The following is a 19804-nucleotide window of genomic DNA, read 5'->3' on the forward strand; positions in this document are numbered from 1 at the left end:
CCATCCTATTTATAAATGGCTCCCCAATTGTGCTCAAGCACTTTATGAAAGCAAAACACTAATACTTTATTTCAAAGCACCTGACGCTTTATTCTTACTTTGGACTAGACTTTCCTCTTGGAGCAACAATACCTTACATCCACCACAGATGTATGTAATGTTTTATGGGGAGGAGGTTATGTATTACATGTTTTTACTTCTTATTAGGTGTCTTGACATGAGGCAAATCCCTAACAACTAATTCGTATGGTAATAAAGTACTGAATTGTGAATCTAATGACTCGGTAGCTTTGCAGCGTTCCACCAGGAAATTAGTGATGAATCATGCATGAATCATGCAAACTAAATGCACATATGAAATGAACGAGCTCATTGCGGAACAAGACGAGTCGACCGTGGCAACATTATTAAAAGAAGGTGGAGGAAGGCAGTGAACACGGGTCATCGGCAAACCAGCTGACAGGCTCTGGATCAACCCTCACCTCCTTTACGAATGCACATAATGGCCACGTATACAAAAACACGTCATATCAGCGGAGAACATCTGAACAAAACTGGCTGAGAGCAGAAGCATCGCAGGTAATGGAGGCCACCCATTCTTAACCTCGGCTCCCCATTACACATCCACTCAGCGGGCTATTTCAGCAGCTGCATGTACGGGGACAAACACGAACGCACGAATACAGAACTTAAAACGGATATGTGAGGACTAACGAGTGGATGATGGCGGGTTGCTGATGGTTTGGGTTCCATTATTCCTTCTATCATCTGTTGTCGGGTGTTTGTATAACTGTCTCGGTAAGGGCGGGTGTTTTTATTTTGGACCAGGGTCCTTTACTGTAGGTCGAGGTACAGTCTGGTCAGCTGAGATAAACCCAGCTTTGTCTGTCCTCTCACATTCTTATAAACTGTTGCGTCTGAAACAGCTAGAAAAAAATGAGAAATTCACAGAGATTCAGGGGATTATTTTTATGGTTACCGGTGCATGTTTTAGCCCATGTCCTACAAATGACAGATACTTTACATTACAGTACAAACAGTTTTCCAAAGCATGTCATAAGCTGTATTAGAAACCTCATACTATACGAGTAGTACGTACTGATTTGGCCAAAATGTAGCATGTAGTATGCGAACAAAAGCAAAATCTACAGTATGCCAAAAATACCCAGATGTCGTACTGATTTGGAAATAATCTGCAGTATGCATCGGACCAGTCTACCCCACCTACTGTATCCCACAATGCAAAGCGCTGGAACGGTACAGGCTACGGATACAACAACAACAGCAGCCAAAAACGGCTCGTTTTTTTACATTTCTCGTAGCTACTTCATCACTAAATTCACTTCTGAAAATTTTTGAGGCAAGAAATCAACTGTGTAGATTTTGAATATTGGCAGTTTTACAATATTAGACGGAGAATCGAACGTTCTTTTCTTTAAATCGCACACAGCAGAAATACACATCAAAAACTCGGAAAATAGTCTAATGTTAAATATTAGGGCTGTCATAGTTAATGCAATAATAACGCGTTAACGCAAATTCGTTTTAACGCCACTAATTTCTTTGACGCACTAACGCAATCAATCTTTCAGAGATTGTGGCACGCTCAGTTTTAAAGCTAGCGTGAAACAAGCGCTACATTTTGGCGAGGAAAAACTGTCATAGCCATTTTCAAAGGGGTCCCTTGACCTCTAACCTCAAGATATGTGAATGTAAATGGGTTCTATGGGTACCCATGAGTCTCCCCTTTACAGACATGCCCACTTTATGACAATCACATGCAGTTTGGGGCAAGTCATAGTCAAGTCAGCACACTGACACACTGACAGCTGTTGTTGCCTGTTGGGCTGCAGTTTGCCATGTTATGATTTGAGCACATTTGTTTATGCTAAATGCAGTACCTGCGAGGGTTTCTGGACTATATCTGTCATTGTTTTGTTTTGTTAATTGATTTAAGGTACATTTTAACAGATAAAAAATGTGTAATTAATTTGTGATTAATCGTTATTAAATATTTGAATCAATTGAAAGCCCTATTAAATATACATGATTTGTAAAAAAAAAAAAACAGGCCAATACATGCCAAACATTTTCCTTTTACAGTTAGTATTAATCCACGATTCTTGCCTTTCTTCATTTTGGCCTTCATAGGTAGCGAGACAGAGAAAATAAACACTTTCATCATCTGCTGTCGGTTCTGTCAGTCTGAATGAATATTTACTGTATATGAAAAAGTTTCAGATCACTGCTTTAACTTTACTTGGATTCACAGACTTGACATTTAAACAATCCTCTCAGCCCCAGCCAGAACAACTGCAGCGACAGTTTTACATTATTAAAATGTCAAAAAATGTAATTAACAGGATATTTCATAGCAAACTTTTTTTTACTGGCTGACTGGAGTGCATAAATGGCGTGAAAAATGTAGACTCAGCTATCACGAGTATCTTTCTAATCCCTGGTAGCATTAAAACAGAATCCTCCCACATGAACAAACAAGAACAATCACGCTCAAATACACTCTCTCTTAATGCTAATATAAACAGAAACCCAATGGAGCACACACACACACACACACACACACACACACACACGCACACAGTAGTGCAAACAGGAGTCCTACTGAAGGTTGTAATTTGTTATCCAGCACTGACATCATGAGTGATGGGCCCTGGATGACGGATGTCGAGCCGGATCTCTCGCCACCACTGTGTGATACCGCTGTCTGGAGAGTAAAGGAGCATAAATCAACAGAAACTCTGCACCGTGTGAACCAGCGACCACACAGGTTAATGGTGCGCCACGGAGCAAAGCGTCTAGGACAACAACGTCTGCACAGTGTGTGCATTTGTTGAACAGGACAGTCAACATTAAACACTGAGCGGCGTCTCTCCTGTCTTTGTTATTGTGTGCAGAGAATCTGAAGTGAATGAAACAATACCAGAGAAGTGGATAATGTGTGTGTTTTTTCTCTCCTCTAATGTTTTTGAAGTAAGCTGCACTTTACAAATTGCAGTCTCTCATTACCATATCAAACATTATTACCTTCTTGCCTGATGGCTCAACCTGCCTAAAATGTTGCTGTAACCTTTCTAATGGCTTATCGAGAGTGAGTTTAGTTCAAATGACTTTGGGTATATCGCTGCGGCTGAGTGACCTTTTAAAATGAGGAGCGAAATACCAGCGTGGACTTTCAACAAGTGCAAAATCTGTTTCATTACTAATGTTTAGGTCGGAGATGAAAGCCTCTGGAGCATGTAGAGGGTTATGAATTAGTGTCAGCAGTGTAGTGGGTGTTTTTCCATTTCCGTGGCTCCTATGCCCGGACACATACACACTCTGTGACACACAAGTAATTAGAGAATTAGAGCAGACCTCTCCAGACCTGCAGTGGGCAATTGCACATTTGCCTCTCTTTTTGTACCTATAGCTGATGATGACTCTACCACACAAATCAATTAGACTATTCATTTCGGGGGGCCTTGTTTGTATCCTCTGCCGGTGCCGGCATGCCCATCTGTTAAAGAGGACAGGTCAGGACCAGGGGCCCATAAAGCCATGTAATCAGACTCGGGCTGTAAATGAATGTTGGGTGACCCATTCCCTTTCTGTGAATCTCAAATGCTTGTGTGAAATTCTCTATGAGGGGAAAGTCTTTGAAGGCTTTATACAGCTGTCTGCACCGACTCCGTGTGTTCACGATTCATCTACTATCGGTGTATCGATTTATATTCCTACAATCCAACTACATCGATAGGTACTCGAGAAGTTGTCCTTCACAGGGGACGTATATCAATCTAAAATCGATTTGCAAGATAAATAATCTATTGTATCGATACTAAGAATTTGCACCTTGTATTTAAGCACGACAAGCGTACATGAATGTATTTTTAGCACTTTTAATATAATATACTCCGGTTCACTTTCCCTGTGTATGACATCATCGACATGCGCCAGCAGCGGTAATCTCAGAAAGACAAACAACAAAATGAAGCAGGCTGATGGCGGGGAAGAGCCAGACGAGCGAGATATTTTCAAGTCGCGTTTGGTGTCCAGCGTGTGGAAACATTTTGGCTTTTGCAAAAAAGGGAGATGTCCTTGATAAATCGCTCGCTGTTTGCAGAATATGCAAAGACCAGACAAAACACAACGGAAACGCGACCAATCTTTCCACGCACCTACTGAGACGCCAATATTACTGCAAGTTGTTTGAATCCCTGACTGTCAGTCCTGATGTGTGTTTAGTTCTGTTAGCTCTGTTAGCCAAACACACCGCAGAACTCCCACCCAGCTGCTAACAGCTAGATGGCTCTCCTCCTACAGACATATGATGACGTGCTCCAAAAGACTGAGGCTGTGTTTTGTTTGTGATGCACAGTTAGACAGACAACAATGATGGCAAAAAAAAGGTGTGTCCTGGTGGCTGAAAGGTATCAAGGACAAAAAAGCAATTCTACAGATTAATGTCCATTCTAAATCTATTGTGTGACTTGCAATATAAACCCACAGTGTGGCAACATCTACATGGAGGCCTATTGCTCTATTCTGAGAGAAGTTTGAGCCTTTCGTATGGCGTCATTATGGCAAAATGAAAATAACACAAATACTTGTAATATTTTTTTTTGTCAGGCGTTATACATTACAAGCAATTAGTGTCAAAACAAAACTCATTTAGAAGAACATCCCTTACAATTTAGGCTAAAAAATTCAAGACTTATCAAACATTCAGTTAAAGGGACTATTTGTAACTTTCAGCAATGCTTGTTAACAGCGACACCTGTGGCCGTTAACTCAACAAAAGTCAGCGTCGCGCTTGCTCGCTCTAAATAGACATGAACGAGCATCGGTCAACCCAGTGAGGCGACACACGTCAGCTAAAACCACAATATCACTCTATATTTTACCTACTTGGCAGTAATGTTAGCTGACCAGACGAAGGTCTCTCCATGAATCACTGCTGATACTAGTGTTGGCTTTTCCTGCCTCAGAAAAGTGGGTCGGTGCCGGGGCTGAAGCAGGAAGAGAAACGTTATCGCCTCCCGACTGCGCCCGCAGGGAAGACACCGGCACCCGGTCGGAGACGATAACGTTACTCCCTGCAGAGCCCTGTCACTTCACAAGACACGGGAAACCACTGTTGGTCTGGAGGAGCTGCAGCAGTTATTTCTGCGCGAACATCCACTGTACATTCACTAGATATTCTCAGAGCTAAACTAACTCTTCTGCAGTGTGTAGTGAGCGCGCATCGTCTAGAGGTGGAGCGAGACAGCGAGAACACGCACGGTGTGTGACTGAAGGCAAGCAGGCAGAGCAGCAGAGCCTCCGGCCACGCGCGAGCGCGCATATGCGAGCGTGCATGGGATCCCGACCCGGTAGATTTGTACCTGTAAAAAGTTACAAACAGTCCCTTTAAGGATGCAACAAAAGTGAAGAAGCTTTGGAGAGCATGTAGATTATGCTGCTGCAGTGACTTCATCTGTATTACTACGTCATCAATATCTATATGTAGAGCTGGCAGAGCTTGGGAGACAGACCTCAAAACAGGCTTGTGATTAGTTTAAAACCCTCTGTCAACATGTTTTGCCTATGGCTGAATATAATCATACGCTTTGGGAAAAGCTGTTTTTAATCCTGTTGAACTTTTTGCTAAAAGTCACCCTCTGTGAGAAGGCAACAGGCTCAGATGGAGTACCCATGTGGGGAGATTTTCTTGGATAATTGTGGAAAAGGGAACAATATGTTTCCTCTAGGGTACTGGCTGGACATTTTGTACTCTGTCAGCGAGTATAAGTAATGCTAATTAACAGAGACAGCTATGAAAAAAAAGACTAATGGCATTGTTTCCTCTATTTGTGCCCTCCGATCTTCACCTATGGCTTTCACACCTCATTTCCACATCCAATCGCCATAGCCGTGTGTGACCAATACATTATGTACCCGTTTCACCCATTTATGTAAGTGTTCATGTGACGCAAATTGAATAATGATGTTCCTTTTATGTCAGGTCTGGGATTCTGCATGTGTATGTACATAAACACATCCAAGGCCATATGCTGTGCCAGCATGTTTGAGTCTGTTTAAACAAGCATTTATCACAGAATGAGCCACTCAGCGGAGTCATAAAGTGCGTTATTGCCCATTAACTTCTGCTTTTTGTCTCCTATAGAATAACAATGTAAATTTCACATAATTTAGCAGGACAGCATTCAAGAGCAGTTGCTTACAGTACCGTAATAGTTTATTAAAAAAACGGCATTCTCAGAGAAGGTCTTCCCTCCCCATTCCTCCATCCTGCTTTTATAAAACAATAAAAGTACAAAAAAATATGAAATGAAGAAGCTGATGATAAAGATGATGAGGCAAATTCAACTCAAGCGTGCCCTTTAAGTACAAACTATCTAATCATGCTAATCCCATTATATATGCAGTATATAGTTTAAAAAACACCCCAAATATAAATCAATGTCTTCTTTTTTAAGATGATTTATCTTTTTTGTTTTCCATAAAAAGCACTGAACAGATAATTTTTCCAATTAATTTTCTTATTGCAGTTAATTATTCGACACATTTTCACATTAAAAGCCAAACATTGTTTTGAACATAAAACAACGCAGCGGTTACGTGGCGTCAGAAACGAGCTGCTTTCAGCTGCAGCTAAATATTTATTTATTTTCATACTAGCCAATTAATAGATAGTTGTACCTTTAAAACGATTCAAGTAAAACAAGGAAAACAAAAATCACTCTTTGGTTGAACTGGTCATAACCAGTAGATGTATGCAACCAGTGATGCCAACGGTGGCAAATATACATTGCTTAGTTTTCAGGGGTCTCACGCCCAAAGGTTGGTAACGACTGTCTTATTATCACTTAAAGCAAACATTTGACATTTGGGGAAATATGCTTATTCGTTTTTTTTTTGCAGATAGATGAGAATATTGATTGAAGGCGAACTCTATGGCAAATATTTAACCTCCTCTGGGATATGGGGGGGTGGGGTCAAGTCAAGTCAATTTTATTTGTACAGCCCAATATCATGAATGACAAAGATTTACAATCTGTACAACACAATGACACCATCTGTCCTTTATGACCCTCGCAGTGGATGTGGAAAAACTAACCCTTTTAACCTGGAAAATAATGGAAGAAACCTCTGGCCCTGTTCATAACCTGGCATTACCATGCGTCCTCGGTGATCCGAACACAAGTATGTCTGTTCAGACCTGGCATTGGAATGCGTCTCAACCAAGTCCCCAGGAAGAGCGCCGGTCGTTGATCCCAATTTTCGTAGTGGCCAAACTATTTTCTTTTTAGGTAAATCAACTCAGTACGAACACTTGAATAGCCCTTATCTAAATCATTAGCTCCTAAAAGTTGTAAAACGCACTAATAGCTGAATCCAGAGTTATTTCCCTTCCTCCGTTCATGTTAATGACACCCAGTGATGACATCGCAAGCCGTGATGACATCGCAAGCCGTGATGACATCGCAAGCCGTGACGACGGCGCGACGTTGGGACCCTGTGACCGAGTCATGTGACGCATGTTCCATGGTCCCAATGGATGCGGAAGATCGCCAGAAGATCCGGGTACTTTTCCAGATGGAAGTCGAGCCATTTTGGCATCATGCGCCACTGAGCAACTTTCACAGGAATGAACGGGGCCCCGCCTCCAAACGCTGTATTCAGTTCTCTTAATACATCCATGGTCTCCACATGTTTATGCAAATGAACACGTAGTAAACACACGGCTAATAAAGCAGACGTTGTGACGTAATATTACAGGAATGTCAGTAGTCATATCGTAAATGTTCGTGAATTCGGGTACATTTGATTAGCGTCAAAATAAAAAGGTTATTGTACTGGCACTGCCGCCTTTGCCGCCTTTGCCAGGAAACAGCGGGGTACAGAGCTTCAGAGAGCCGGGGATGAGAGCGGGCGGGCGGGTGTCAGCTCCGTGCAAAGCAGCGGAACAAAAACACAGACACGTCTCTGCCATTATGATAATAATGCACTTTGCATGCCTTGTCTGATAGTCTGTAGCCTATAGATATATTTTAATAAAATACAGTTGTACCGACAGGATACAGTAGAGCACGGAGGCCGCTTCCATGCCGCGAGGCAGACAAACGCTCACGTCTGCCTGTCAACTCATAAGAGGTGCGCAGTGAGATCCCGGCGGGACGTCAGTTGAGTAGGCGGTCCTTAATGGGGCCCAGGACACATTCACGTACACATTGCTAAAAGAATGTGTCTACATGTGGCCCAGATCACCTCTGAATGTGGTCTGAAAGATCCGATCTCAATGCCTCTGATCACGGCGGATGCATGTTAATACCAGGTCTGAACAGAGCCTCAGGAAGAGCAACTGAGGAGGGATCCCTCTCACAGGACGGATGGACATGCAACAGATGTTGTGTGTACAGAGTAACACAACATCTATTGGGGTCGGATCACAAAGGCAGTGACTACACCAATATAATTACATAATTATAAAATAATATAAGACATCTTTTCCCTAATTGACTTTGTGTGACCTTGTACACACTTCAGTCGAGTTAAAACTGCTATGAATTTACCCTTTTTATTTATATGGGTCTATAAACAGTAAAATCTGCTCCACAAATAACAACAGTTTATCATGCTCCCTTTCTTCCTAACAGATAAACATATTGAGAAAGAGAGAAGAGAACATGAATGACAAAAGAAAGACAAAGAAAGAGGGGAGTAGATGGAGGCACATGGAGAGAAGGGCCGGCCTCTCCCACCAGAGTAAAGAGGATAATTGGTGGCTGACCCTCCGACGTCCATCATCCTCTGCTGAATAGCGGGGTGTAAGTGACTAACGCTGCCGCTGCATCACGTGCACATTCAAACGTACACTGCAGCTGACACACACCCACACACACATTCTCATGCACACACATTAATAATCTGTAACTTTGCATGCAGTCTTATTGGTATGTGTAGTACCCACTCAGTGGAGTCGTCACTCACTAATGCTCGTAATTAGGGCTCTGTGATCAGGCTGGATGAGCACTCAATAAGTACACCGAGTAGAGATAAAAGAGGTGTTTGAGGCGTTTGTTGCGTGTGTGGTGGGTGAATGAGTGGGTCACTGCATGCATTTACTGATCTATTTGTTTCTTACCTGGTACATGCTGCTCAGAGCAGAAAAGTTAACCCGTCACAACGAGTGAAATAAACGGATTTCTCTTGAATCAAGGTTAATAAACAGAGACTGGTTCATGTGGCAGTGTTTCATAACATCGAGGGGTTATTAAAAGACCTGAAAATCTCATGTCACGCTAGATCTGCACGATTATGGCCAAAATGCGGATCACGATTATTTTGATCAATATCGAGATCACGATTATTTATCACAACTATTATTTGATTTTAACGACAACATATTATTACAGCACTTTCACATTAAAATAAACAGAGCACTGTTTTCAATGTACAAATTAGGGCTGCACAATGTTGGAAAAAACTGACATTGCAATATTTTTTTCCATAATATGTATATTGCAATATGAAAAAATACAGAAATATTCACCCTACGCCTTTGTTAGGTACATTTTAAAGTGAAATGCTTCAATCTGGTGCACTTCAAGAGCTAAATTAGCAACATTAAGAGCTAGAAAAAACAAGGTTATGCTCTAAATTTAATCATAAACACATTGGTTGTATAGATAATATCTGTACCCAAAAGTGAAGCAAAAACATCTCGATCACTGGCTGGTGGCTGAATGTTAATTTATGAAGCGCTTGGTTTGATTCTGCAGAGTTTTCCATGAACAGAACACACATTTCATTACTGTCAACAAAATCACTTCTGTACAGTAAACATAAAGGTTCAATGTGCCATGTTTACTTCTGTGTTCTTTGCTGTTTCCATTGCTGAATGAGCTTTATTTTAGGCCTGTTCCTGTGACACTTTCAAGGCGATAAGGTTTGAAATTGCCTTGATTTTCCACTGACTTTGTCATTGACTGGCAGTCAGGCACAAAATTAACAAATCTGCATTCAGCGTCTCCCACTTTAACATGTTGGCTCAGTTAAATCTGGTAAAATTGGAAGGTAGAACTGACTTTAACAATGTAATTTCCCTATCACAACAGGGACTTAACACTCTGCCCCGTCTCTTCCTGCGCGGGCCTACGCCAAAGTCCCAGCATGCTTAGATAATTATTAGACTGATAATTGAACAGAATAGCAAGGCTATTATTGCTGCTAATGCTTCCAGAGCAGTCTCACATCACTTTAATCACACAGGACACATGAGTCATTTTTGACGGCGGGGTTAGGTAGCCAACTTCACGCACCTTGATGTTCATTATTAGAAGATGACTCACAAAATGCCTGAAGGAGAGATGAAGTGTTAAAAACCTCTAATGTTAAAAAGTGATGCTCTATTTATTGATGTTCAATGAGTTAGTCATCCTTCACTGTAAGAAGACACAGCGGAGTGATTCAGCCACTCAAGAAGTTTTCAAATAGATTCAAAGATGGAAGAAAAAAGGATAACTTTTAAATGGATGGTTGTTCCCTTCAATGTGTAAAGTGTCTTACATGGCAGATCAATTCCAACTGTATACAAACTGATGTTTCACTTAGATCAGTTATCATGTTGGTATCCGTTTAATCACTTAAAGGGACTATTTGTAACTTTCAGAAATGCTTGTTATCAGCATCACCTGTGGCCGTTAAGTCAACTAAAGTCAGCGTCTGGCTTGCGCTTGCTTGCTCTACATAGACATGAACGAGCATCGCTCAACACAGTGAGGCGACACACGTCAGCTAAAACCACAATATCACTCTATTTCACCTGCTTGGCAGTAATGTTAGCTGACCAGACGAAGGTCTCTTCATGAATCAATGCTGGCTTTTCCTGCTCAGTCGCCAAAAAATGCAGTTCTTGCAGAAATCTCCAAATCTCAAAAACAAATTTGATCCCAAATCAGAGCATGACTTTTTCTATGGTGTTCCTCAAGGTCTTGGTGTCTTAATGTGGTATTATGGAGGGATTATTGATACATTTTTATCAATTCTTGAGGGGTAAAAAATGGTTAAATTTAGCAACAAATCTGTGTAACAAATGGTATCAACCCAAAAATTGCTGCAACAATTTATGAGACTTAATAGAGCATGGAGATGACCATCATATACTTCTATCATAATGTTCTAAACCCTTATACACTTTCACGAAAATTTTTAATATAATAAATAATAATAGTTAATAATTAATTCATGTTTATTTCTGATTTATGACTAGAACAACTTGACATACAGTGCTGAGCTGCATCTCAAATTAATCTTCAGGTTCTCAGCTTTCAGATGATGTACACCACTTCTATGTGACATCTACTGTTGACCTGCAATCCCCCCTAAAGACCTCCTATTGTGGTCTACTCAGGGTCTCAGAGGGTTAAAGAAAAGCTGATAGCGTTGAAGGTGACACTGGAGCTAGTGAATGGCTGCACCATGTCAACATCGCATCCGTCTGTTGTTGTGGATCATTGTGCGTATCCGTGGGCCTAAATGTGTCTTGTCCTTCGGACCGAACTGCACACTTATTTTTAGATAATTCATTAATTCATGTTTATTTCTGATTTATGACTAGACCAACTTGACACACAGTGCTGAGCTGCATCTCAAATTAATCTTCAGGTTCTCAGCTTTCAGATGATGTACACCACTTCTATGTGACATCTACTGCTGACCTTCTATCTCCCCCTAAAGACCCCCTGTACCCCCCTAAAAAAACAAAAACGGGTCTATTGTGGGTCTCAGAAGGTTAATACAATTATAACTTCCATGAAGCATCCGGCCTGACGGGAGGACGTAGTTGTTGACATTGACTCATTGCTCATCTCAGTTTACAATGACATTATAGTGTGTCATATTGTTTATATACTTCTTAATGCTAAATAAGAGGGGGTTCAAATAAAGTGTTACCTCCTAGGGGTATTTGAGCAACTGATCTAGGTTTATTAACTTAATTATTTTCAGTAAACATTGAAATTAAGTCATAAATTAGGCAAATGCATCAAGGCAGGGACTGCTGAGATAAGAGCAATGCTGCCTCCATCTGCTGTAGGACCGTAAGTACTGCAGTTTCCTACATTTAAACGGTCATCTAAACTTTAACAGGAGCGACTTATGAACATAAATATGAACAAAATAAGATCTTTGAAAACATCTGTGAGACATGTACTCAGGCAATGTTACACAAAGTATTTAGCATGGTTTTATTTTGTGGTGATGAACATCACTGATTAGGTCGTATTTTTAAAAGGTTAATTAAAAACTGATCGAATCGATAGAGTATTGCACAACATAATATCGGGATACTCATGTGTATCGCGATATTTGTATGGATTAAACATTCACATTTTACTGTTAACATTAGTTTCTTTTGTACTGTTCTATGTCCTATTTGTTTTTCCCAGTTATTTCTGCTGTCTTATTCACTCATCCATTCATCACCCAACTCTGAGTAAGTACAGTCTTATTCAATGCTTTGAATTGGTTTTATTGAAGAGGATGACAGATAAAGAAAACATAGCAGGAATGTAGCTACATAAGCTGTTATTGAAAGGTCTCCTTTACTTAGTTCATGTGCACCCTTAATTTTCACTCTTAGTCTGGATTTGCTCATTCTATTTTACCGTGTCAAGAGCGTATTAAATGATTTCACATACATCCCTGTGACAGGTTAAACAACACTGGAAATCATGTTAATCTAAATAGCATTGGGGTCAAATTCAGCTCTCCTGATGATGGTTATTTTGGAGACTTGCTCCAGATGTTTACTCCTTTTTCTTGGTCTTCATGGCCACAGACTGCAGGGCAGTAAAGAAGGTCTCTGGCGTCTCCGTCTTCTCAAGTTTAGACTTGGCACAGAAGAAAGGAGGGCTGTAGTCCATGGGGTCTGTGTTGCCCAAAACCCAGTTGTAGGTGCTGAAATGTTACAAAAAAATTTACTTTTTGAGAATCGTTACTGACGTGATGTTCACAGATGGAACAAGAACGGAACATTGTGTACGAGGAAGAGCTGCACACAGCACAGTGTGGACCATGTTGGCATATTGATGTCTTAAAACTGTGGTTCAGGGCCAGAAATACTGTGTAAAAATCAGATATGATTACAAACTGTGGCCAACATGTCTAGACTGAATTCTCCTGGACTGAAAAGAGTTGAGGGGAACAGTTTGTTGTTGTACAGTACGGCCATGGGGGTTCAAAACATTTATTTTGTTTTAGAATATATTTCATTAATATCTTCACAACCATCTCTTTTCTTTAGCTTTGATAGTTATCATGAAGGCGTGACTGTGCACACTGCTTTTATTATGTATTAGTTCTCTGAGATTTATGTCCGTTTTGTTTTTAGACTTTTATGCAACACACTTTTATCTGACTGTAACTGTCATCTCTCTGTAAAGCACTTTAGTCAACAGTTGTATAAAAGTGTGCTCAATAAATAAATTGACTCGTATTTCATCTTATTTTATGTTCTATAATTATAATAATAGAGTGTATGATACTGATAGACAGTTTGGAATAAGATGAAGAGTTAAAGCTACTAAAGGAGAAATGTTGAGGGTTCACTGAGTGTTGACAGATAAGTTAATATGAAGAGTAGCATTGTTTTGAATGGTGGTGTTTGATGGTTCGCTGTTTCTATGCTCCTGTCAGCTCAGATTCTCACCTGACTGTGATCCATCCGCTCGCTGGAGTGTAGCCAGACAAGGTCATAGGGATGCAGCCAATCTCACTGAAGACAGCCGAATACTTGCCTGATGACATGAAGCAAAAGTCACATGTGAGGATCTAACAACTGCACAAAACAGTCACTATTACAGTCATACAAGAAGGAATTTCCTCTTCCTCACTTGCACAACATGTTTTACACAAAGAAAATATCTCATAGCAGCATTTAAACGGTTGGGTCACAGAAATTACAAAAAGCATTTTGTTTACTTACCAGGTATTTTGCAATGAGGATAGTTTTGGTTTTATTTTCAGAGGTTCTGATTTAAACGACTCTTAGATATGCATGTACTATTTATTCAACAGTAAAGGTTATTAGTCACAGTTTATTAAAGAGGACCTATTATGCTTTATTCAGGTGCATACTTGTATTTTGGGTTTCTTCTAGAACATGTTTACATGCTTTAATATAAAAAAAGAAAAGTCCTTTCTCATACCGGCTGTGCTGCATCGCGTCTTTTCACCGGCCCTGTTCAGACCTGGCATTAACATGCGTCCTGAATGATCCGAACACAAGTGGACAGCTTTAAGCACGTCTGTTCACACCTGGCATTAGAATGCGTCTCCACATGCGTCTTGAGTGACCACTTGTGATCAGATCTCACTTCCCCGCTCTATATGCAAATAAACACGTAGTAAACACACGGCTAATACAGCAGCCGTTGTGACATAATAATACAGGAATGTCAGAAGTAATATCCTACATATTCGCGAATTCGGGTACATTTTATTAACATCAAAATAAGAGGTTATTGTACCGGCGGCCCCCGGGGACCTTCGTGTCGCTGCCACCACTACCTTTGCCAGGCAACAGCTGGGCACCGAAAAGCCCAGTCTGCTCTGATTGGTCAACCGAGCCAAACTCTTCGGACTCCAGTCCAGCTCCAATCAAACCAGCTTTGTTTGAGGGTGTGCCAAACTAGATGCATGACCCCACCTCTTTCCTTCAGAGAGAGAGTGGGGGGTGGGGACAACTGTAGATTCAGCATTTTTTCACATTAAACTCTGTGAAATTACAGGTGAATTCGACCAAAGCACACTTGGTGATTGTTGTAAAGAGTAACGACGATGGTTAAGGTGAGTTTTATTTTGTTTCTGTCCAGTTTGAATGAAGTGTTTTACGATGCTACGCTACGTATAGCTGATCTCAACATAAAAAAAAATACACGTGGATGATGGCGCAAGCTGAACGGAGAGGGGGGCAATCGTACACGGGCACCTTGGTGGAGGTCTACGCTCTCTAAGTGCCATTCTAGTTTATTATTATTCTTAGCTGGTTAGCTAGCCACCAGGAATTCTCTGGGTTGTGTTCAGAAGGTATGTGAAGCTGGTTCAGGTTAAGATAAAGGGAAAAGGCTAATTGAGTTACACAATACCATGTAACACCTAACCTTGCACGGCAGCTGGATTCTCGCGATGTCACAAGATCACGCGAGAATTGCGGGATCAAATGCCACACAAAAATACATCTTGGCAAGTAGTGCATTTTGTGTTCAGCTCGCCAGACTACTAACCAATCAGTGTCCTGAGAGGAGATGCCGCAGCTTAGGCCGTAGCTTATAGACCATAGCGTGACGGAGAGGCGACTGTTCGTTCTAAACAACAACAGTGGCTCCTAAAGAGGTTACAGTAGATGTTGCAATGGCATCAGTTATATCAGAACTGAAGAGTATTTCTTAATTGCAAGGAGAGCAAAGTACGGCACTGAAGGCGGTGTTTTCGCCTTTAGTTAGTTTCGCTTTCGTTAGTTTGATTGACAGATGGTCCATCCAATCACCTGCCAAGTATTTTTTTTAAAGTGCCTGCCCTTTTCCAAACAGTTTCCAATGACGGCTTCTCAGATGGTTCTGTGAAACAAACCATCTGATGACAGGGTCAGGTCATGTAACACCGGCCTCTCTGCAGAACACAGATAAAACTGATATGCTGCTGGCAAGACAGCAAACAAGCCCTCCTCTCAAAATGTTGCAGGGTTAACTGGGTTCAGTGGTAAAATGACTGAATTTGAATTTGTAATTCCTTACACAACTCTGAAAAATACACAAATAAACCAAAACTAGCTGTATGGCTAGATACCACAGAAGGCAAGTGAAAAAAACTGAACTGAAATAAAAAAAAAAAAGTACTTTTGAATGAATACACATTCAGGCCAGATTGAGTAATTTTGCATCAAAGTTATGATCTTATTACAAGTGATGGAGTATAAATACCAGAGCTGAGTGATCAATATAAATTGTTCTTCCACATTCTGATAAACATCTGAGATTATGTTTGATTGTAATGCCCTCATCAGGCCAGTAATTTCTATTGATGGCTGGATTTGTGTAGCAAGCGGTCGGCCACAGTCACAGCCTTTCATCACATCACCAGAATCAGGCTCATCAGTGACATGGTACACTGTAGCTATCATCCCTTCAGGACTTGTCAACATAAAACCAGATTTCTTGGTTTTCTCTTACCGTTCTGTGGCAGTTCTCCATACCAGTTGTTGACCAGCACACCCATTCCCCAGGACGAAGAGGAGCCCATGAAAACCTGACCCACCAGTTGAGCATCAGAGGGAACTTGCATGGGAATGAAGGTGGTATCCAGTGCTTTCTTCTTGCAAGAAAATTTGCTCCAGTCGATCTCATAGTAGACTTTCTGAAAGGACAAAGAAAGACCATGGCTGCGGTCAAAATGGAAAAAAATTACATCCCATTGTCTTTTCCTAACCTCTTCTCCTTGACCTCGATGGAAAACGTCTTGAGGTCAAGGAAAGATGTGAAGGAGAATTCAGAAAGACAACGGTGGTGTTGAGAGAATCCGACTGCACTTTCACTATAGCCTCCATAATTATGATGCGTAGGCGGAGGATGTTAGTGATGCAGGTCTGCCGTAGTGAAACTACAATGTTCCTTATGGACTACAAAAGGCGCTGCTTCAGTGACAGACTGCTTCACCCGCGGTGTTTGAAATAGAGATACCGCAGGTCCTTCTGCTGCTGTAACACTTTACATCAACATATAATAAAGGATTATCTGACCTATCGTGGACAACCGGTGAAAAATACCACTTCATTACCAAAGTTGGAACTGAAATAAAAACGGAATAACCTACAGGCTACCATAAAAGTTTACATGATAAATATTGAGTTACTTTTTGAGTTACGGAGAAGGAGTAGAACCATTAAATGTATATTTCTTCCTACTCCTTTTTGGACGCAATATTTATTTATGTTGATTATTTCTAGGCTTTATGTTTACATATTTGTTATTGTTGTTGTTTTTTACTTATTTGTTCAAAATAAATAAATAGAAATAAAGTGAAACGAAAATTACAAATCCTCAAACTAAATTATATCTTCAGTTTGAGTAAAGTGATTCAGTGCATTAAATGAGTTGGAAACAAATAGGCTTCCATTTGCATGACAGTCTCACAGCAAAGGTGGAAAGGCCACTCTGTATCTACTATATGTAGATTTAAACAAATCCTGAAAAGTATTTGCAGAAACAATTCCACCAGGGTTACATACCTGGTTGAAAATCATCAGCTGGTCCAAAGAAGAGGTCTGGTTGCCGACCACCACGTAGTTTCTAACCCGCATCCTCTGACCTAAAGCATCATAGCTAATTGTTCCTAAGGACGTGTAGAGTCCGCTGCTATCCATCTGAAGGAGAGACATAGAGCAGAGAGTGAAGGGAAAGACAGGGATCACTTGACGTGGGTCCATCCAGGAGAGATTATATCTCTGGGGAAAGTTTATGCGAGCAGACTCACCACAGTGAATCCTCCATTCATCAGCTCTGGAACAACTGGTGAAGAAGAAATCAAAATGTTTAAGAAATCAGTCCTCTTAGTGATCTGAAATAAAATGTGTATTTATAGCATACTGGGTAAATAAACTCTGTTGGCAAAGCAATACTTTTACAGCATGGTTTGTCTATAATTAGAGATTGGAGGCGATATTAAGATGGATAAAACTTTATCTTTTTGCTGGTAAATACAAATAACTTGTCAAAAAATAGTCAAGCATTTTGATTTAGATTAAACCCAAAGTCAAGTTTCAGACACATAAAAAGATATTCCATCAACAGTCACAGGCAGAAGTATTACAATGTCTTGTAAAACTAAATAAACTGATATAAATGACTGACTGACTGACTAAATGAAGAAAATAATAGATGTACATTTTACAAACTCAACTAAACTGCAAAAAAATGAAATAAATTCATACAAAAAAACTGAAAAACAATACAAAACATTAACAGTTTATGCCCAGCTGTTGCTCATATATTTCAGTAAACACCATGAAAGTGAACTTATATTAATTTTTCATGCCAATTATTTTCTTTTGATGCTCTTACAGCCACTTTGTTTCTATTTCCGTCATGTACAAATTGTGATTACAGTCAAAACTTTCTTCACTTTGCTTGAATTCACTTGAAGTCCAGCTTCACACACAATACACTGATATAATAGAAATGGTCAGCGACAGGGGTGTCCATACTCACCACAGGGTTTTGGTGCCTGGGCGACAGCAGCAGCCAACACCATGCCGAGGCAGGTCAGCACACCGATGAAGTTCATGTTGCGAAGCTTTAGGATCCGGACGAGGTGAACCTGTGCAGCGCTCTGGTGTCAGAGGACGACGCACACCTCCATATATACCTGCTCAAACCTGGCCTCTCTCACGCCCTGTGGCTCAACCCCCCTCAGTATTTTTTCCATCTGCCCCCATGAGGGAAAATATGACCACCTAGTTAACAGCACATATGACCACTGATAAGATTAGTCAATGCATCACATGCTTGTTTTTATGTTCAAGCACGAAGCTCATCAGATATTACGGAGATATTATATTTGCCCTTTAGTCTCAGTGCCTTTTTAGGTGTTGTACCTTGTGATTATGACTCTAAATGTGACATTGACATTATTACTTTTGGTCAAATGTTAGGTAACACTTCATTTTACAGGTCTGCAAAGTTCATGGTAATTAAGTGATAATTAGTAAGCAACATATTTGAAATTTCTGCCAAATTACCCCAATATTTACCTCAAAATGTATCGAAAATCACTTTATTATAAACATTATTTAATAATTATATTACGGTATTTCCCGTAGATTTGTGTCTGATCAGAAGTATCTTCTATTAGTTTTCCACCTCCGATAAAGAACAGCCACTTCTAAGGGCCCTATTTTAACCATTATATGCTATTTTAGCATATAATTATTAAATAATGTTTATAATAAAGTAATTTTCGATACATTTTGAGGTAAATATTGGGGTAATTTGGCAGTAATTCCAAAGAAATTTTAAATAGGTTACTTGCTAATTATCACCCAATTACCATAAAATGTGCAGACTTGTAAAATGAAGTGTTACCAAATGTTATAATATTCCATATAATATATAGATTTTACAAAACTACTGTACAATACAGGCCATATTTGTTGTCATTGTCTATATACCAAAATATTTTCTAAACTTTGATTCATTTGGTTCACGTCTTAAAGGTCTGTGTCATTCTTGTTCAACAGCATATTTAGCTGCAGATCAAGAGTTCATGGATTTAAACCGTCCAGTCCAAGAGTCCAGTGTTTTTTTGGACTACAGAGAGTACGGAGTAACTTCACCTGCTCTTTTTCTCAGCCTTCAGGGCCCCATTTATCTGAGGTTCCTGTGGATGCTACTCTACAGCACACATGCCTCCTTACTTTTGTGTTACTTCATCTAGCTTCTGGTGTCATTTGTTAGTGAGTGCTACAGTATATCACGTCTTTTCATAGCTAACTGCAAAAAAATTACAGAACAGTCAGTAAAAAAGTGGATTTGTTGAACAGTATTTATAGAGATAGACCAACAGTATGCGTTACATTAATATGTTATATTTCTTTCTTCTACACTAAATCTCATCTAATCAGAGGCTATGGTTACTGGTTAAAATCATCAATGTGTGCAGGTATGTGCAAATTAGCCCTGATCATGTGAAGGTGGTTAAAGGGATAGTTCAGGTGTTTTGGGGTTGTATGACATATTTATCCATA

At 40.2% G+C, this 19804-nt stretch overlaps 1 protein-coding gene across 1 annotated transcript; it reads right to left on the reverse strand.

Annotated features, from left to right (window-relative positions):
- Positions 1–12535: 12535 nt before the first annotated feature.
- LOC119484640 (ependymin-like) lies at positions 12536–18749 on the reverse strand. Its single transcript, XM_037763618.1, has 6 exons — positions 18270–18749; positions 17536–17570; positions 17291–17425; positions 16236–16419; positions 13715–13802; positions 12536–12963 (listed from the first exon to the last, which is right to left on the reverse strand). The coding sequence occupies exons 1-6, from the start codon at positions 18343–18345 to the stop codon at positions 12813–12815; spliced, it is 669 nt and encodes a 222-aa protein (XP_037619546.1). The 5' UTR covers positions 18346–18749; the 3' UTR covers positions 12536–12812.
- Between the last annotated feature and the right edge of the window lie 1055 nt (positions 18750–19804).

The sequence above is a fragment of the Sebastes umbrosus genome, chromosome 3 (genome assembly GCF_015220745.1).
Source record: "Sebastes umbrosus isolate fSebUmb1 chromosome 3, fSebUmb1.pri, whole genome shotgun sequence".
Lineage (NCBI taxonomy): Eukaryota > Metazoa > Chordata > Actinopteri > Perciformes > Sebastidae > Sebastes > Sebastes umbrosus.

Excerpts from the sequence above, each read along its gene's own strand:
- LOC119484640 (XM_037763618.1), bottom strand. The coding sequence starts at position 18,345 with ATGAACTTCATCGGTGTGCTGACCTGCCTCGGCATGGTGTTGGCTGCT. Across the intron at positions 17,426-17,535 it reads TGAATGGAGGATTCACTGTG|ATGGATAGCAGCGGACTCTA; the intron begins GTGAGTCTGCTC and ends TCTCTCCTTCAG. Across the intron at positions 16,420-17,290 it reads AGCTGATGATTTTCAACCAG|AAAGTCTACTATGAGATCGA; the intron begins GTATGTAACCCT and ends TTGTCCTTTCAG.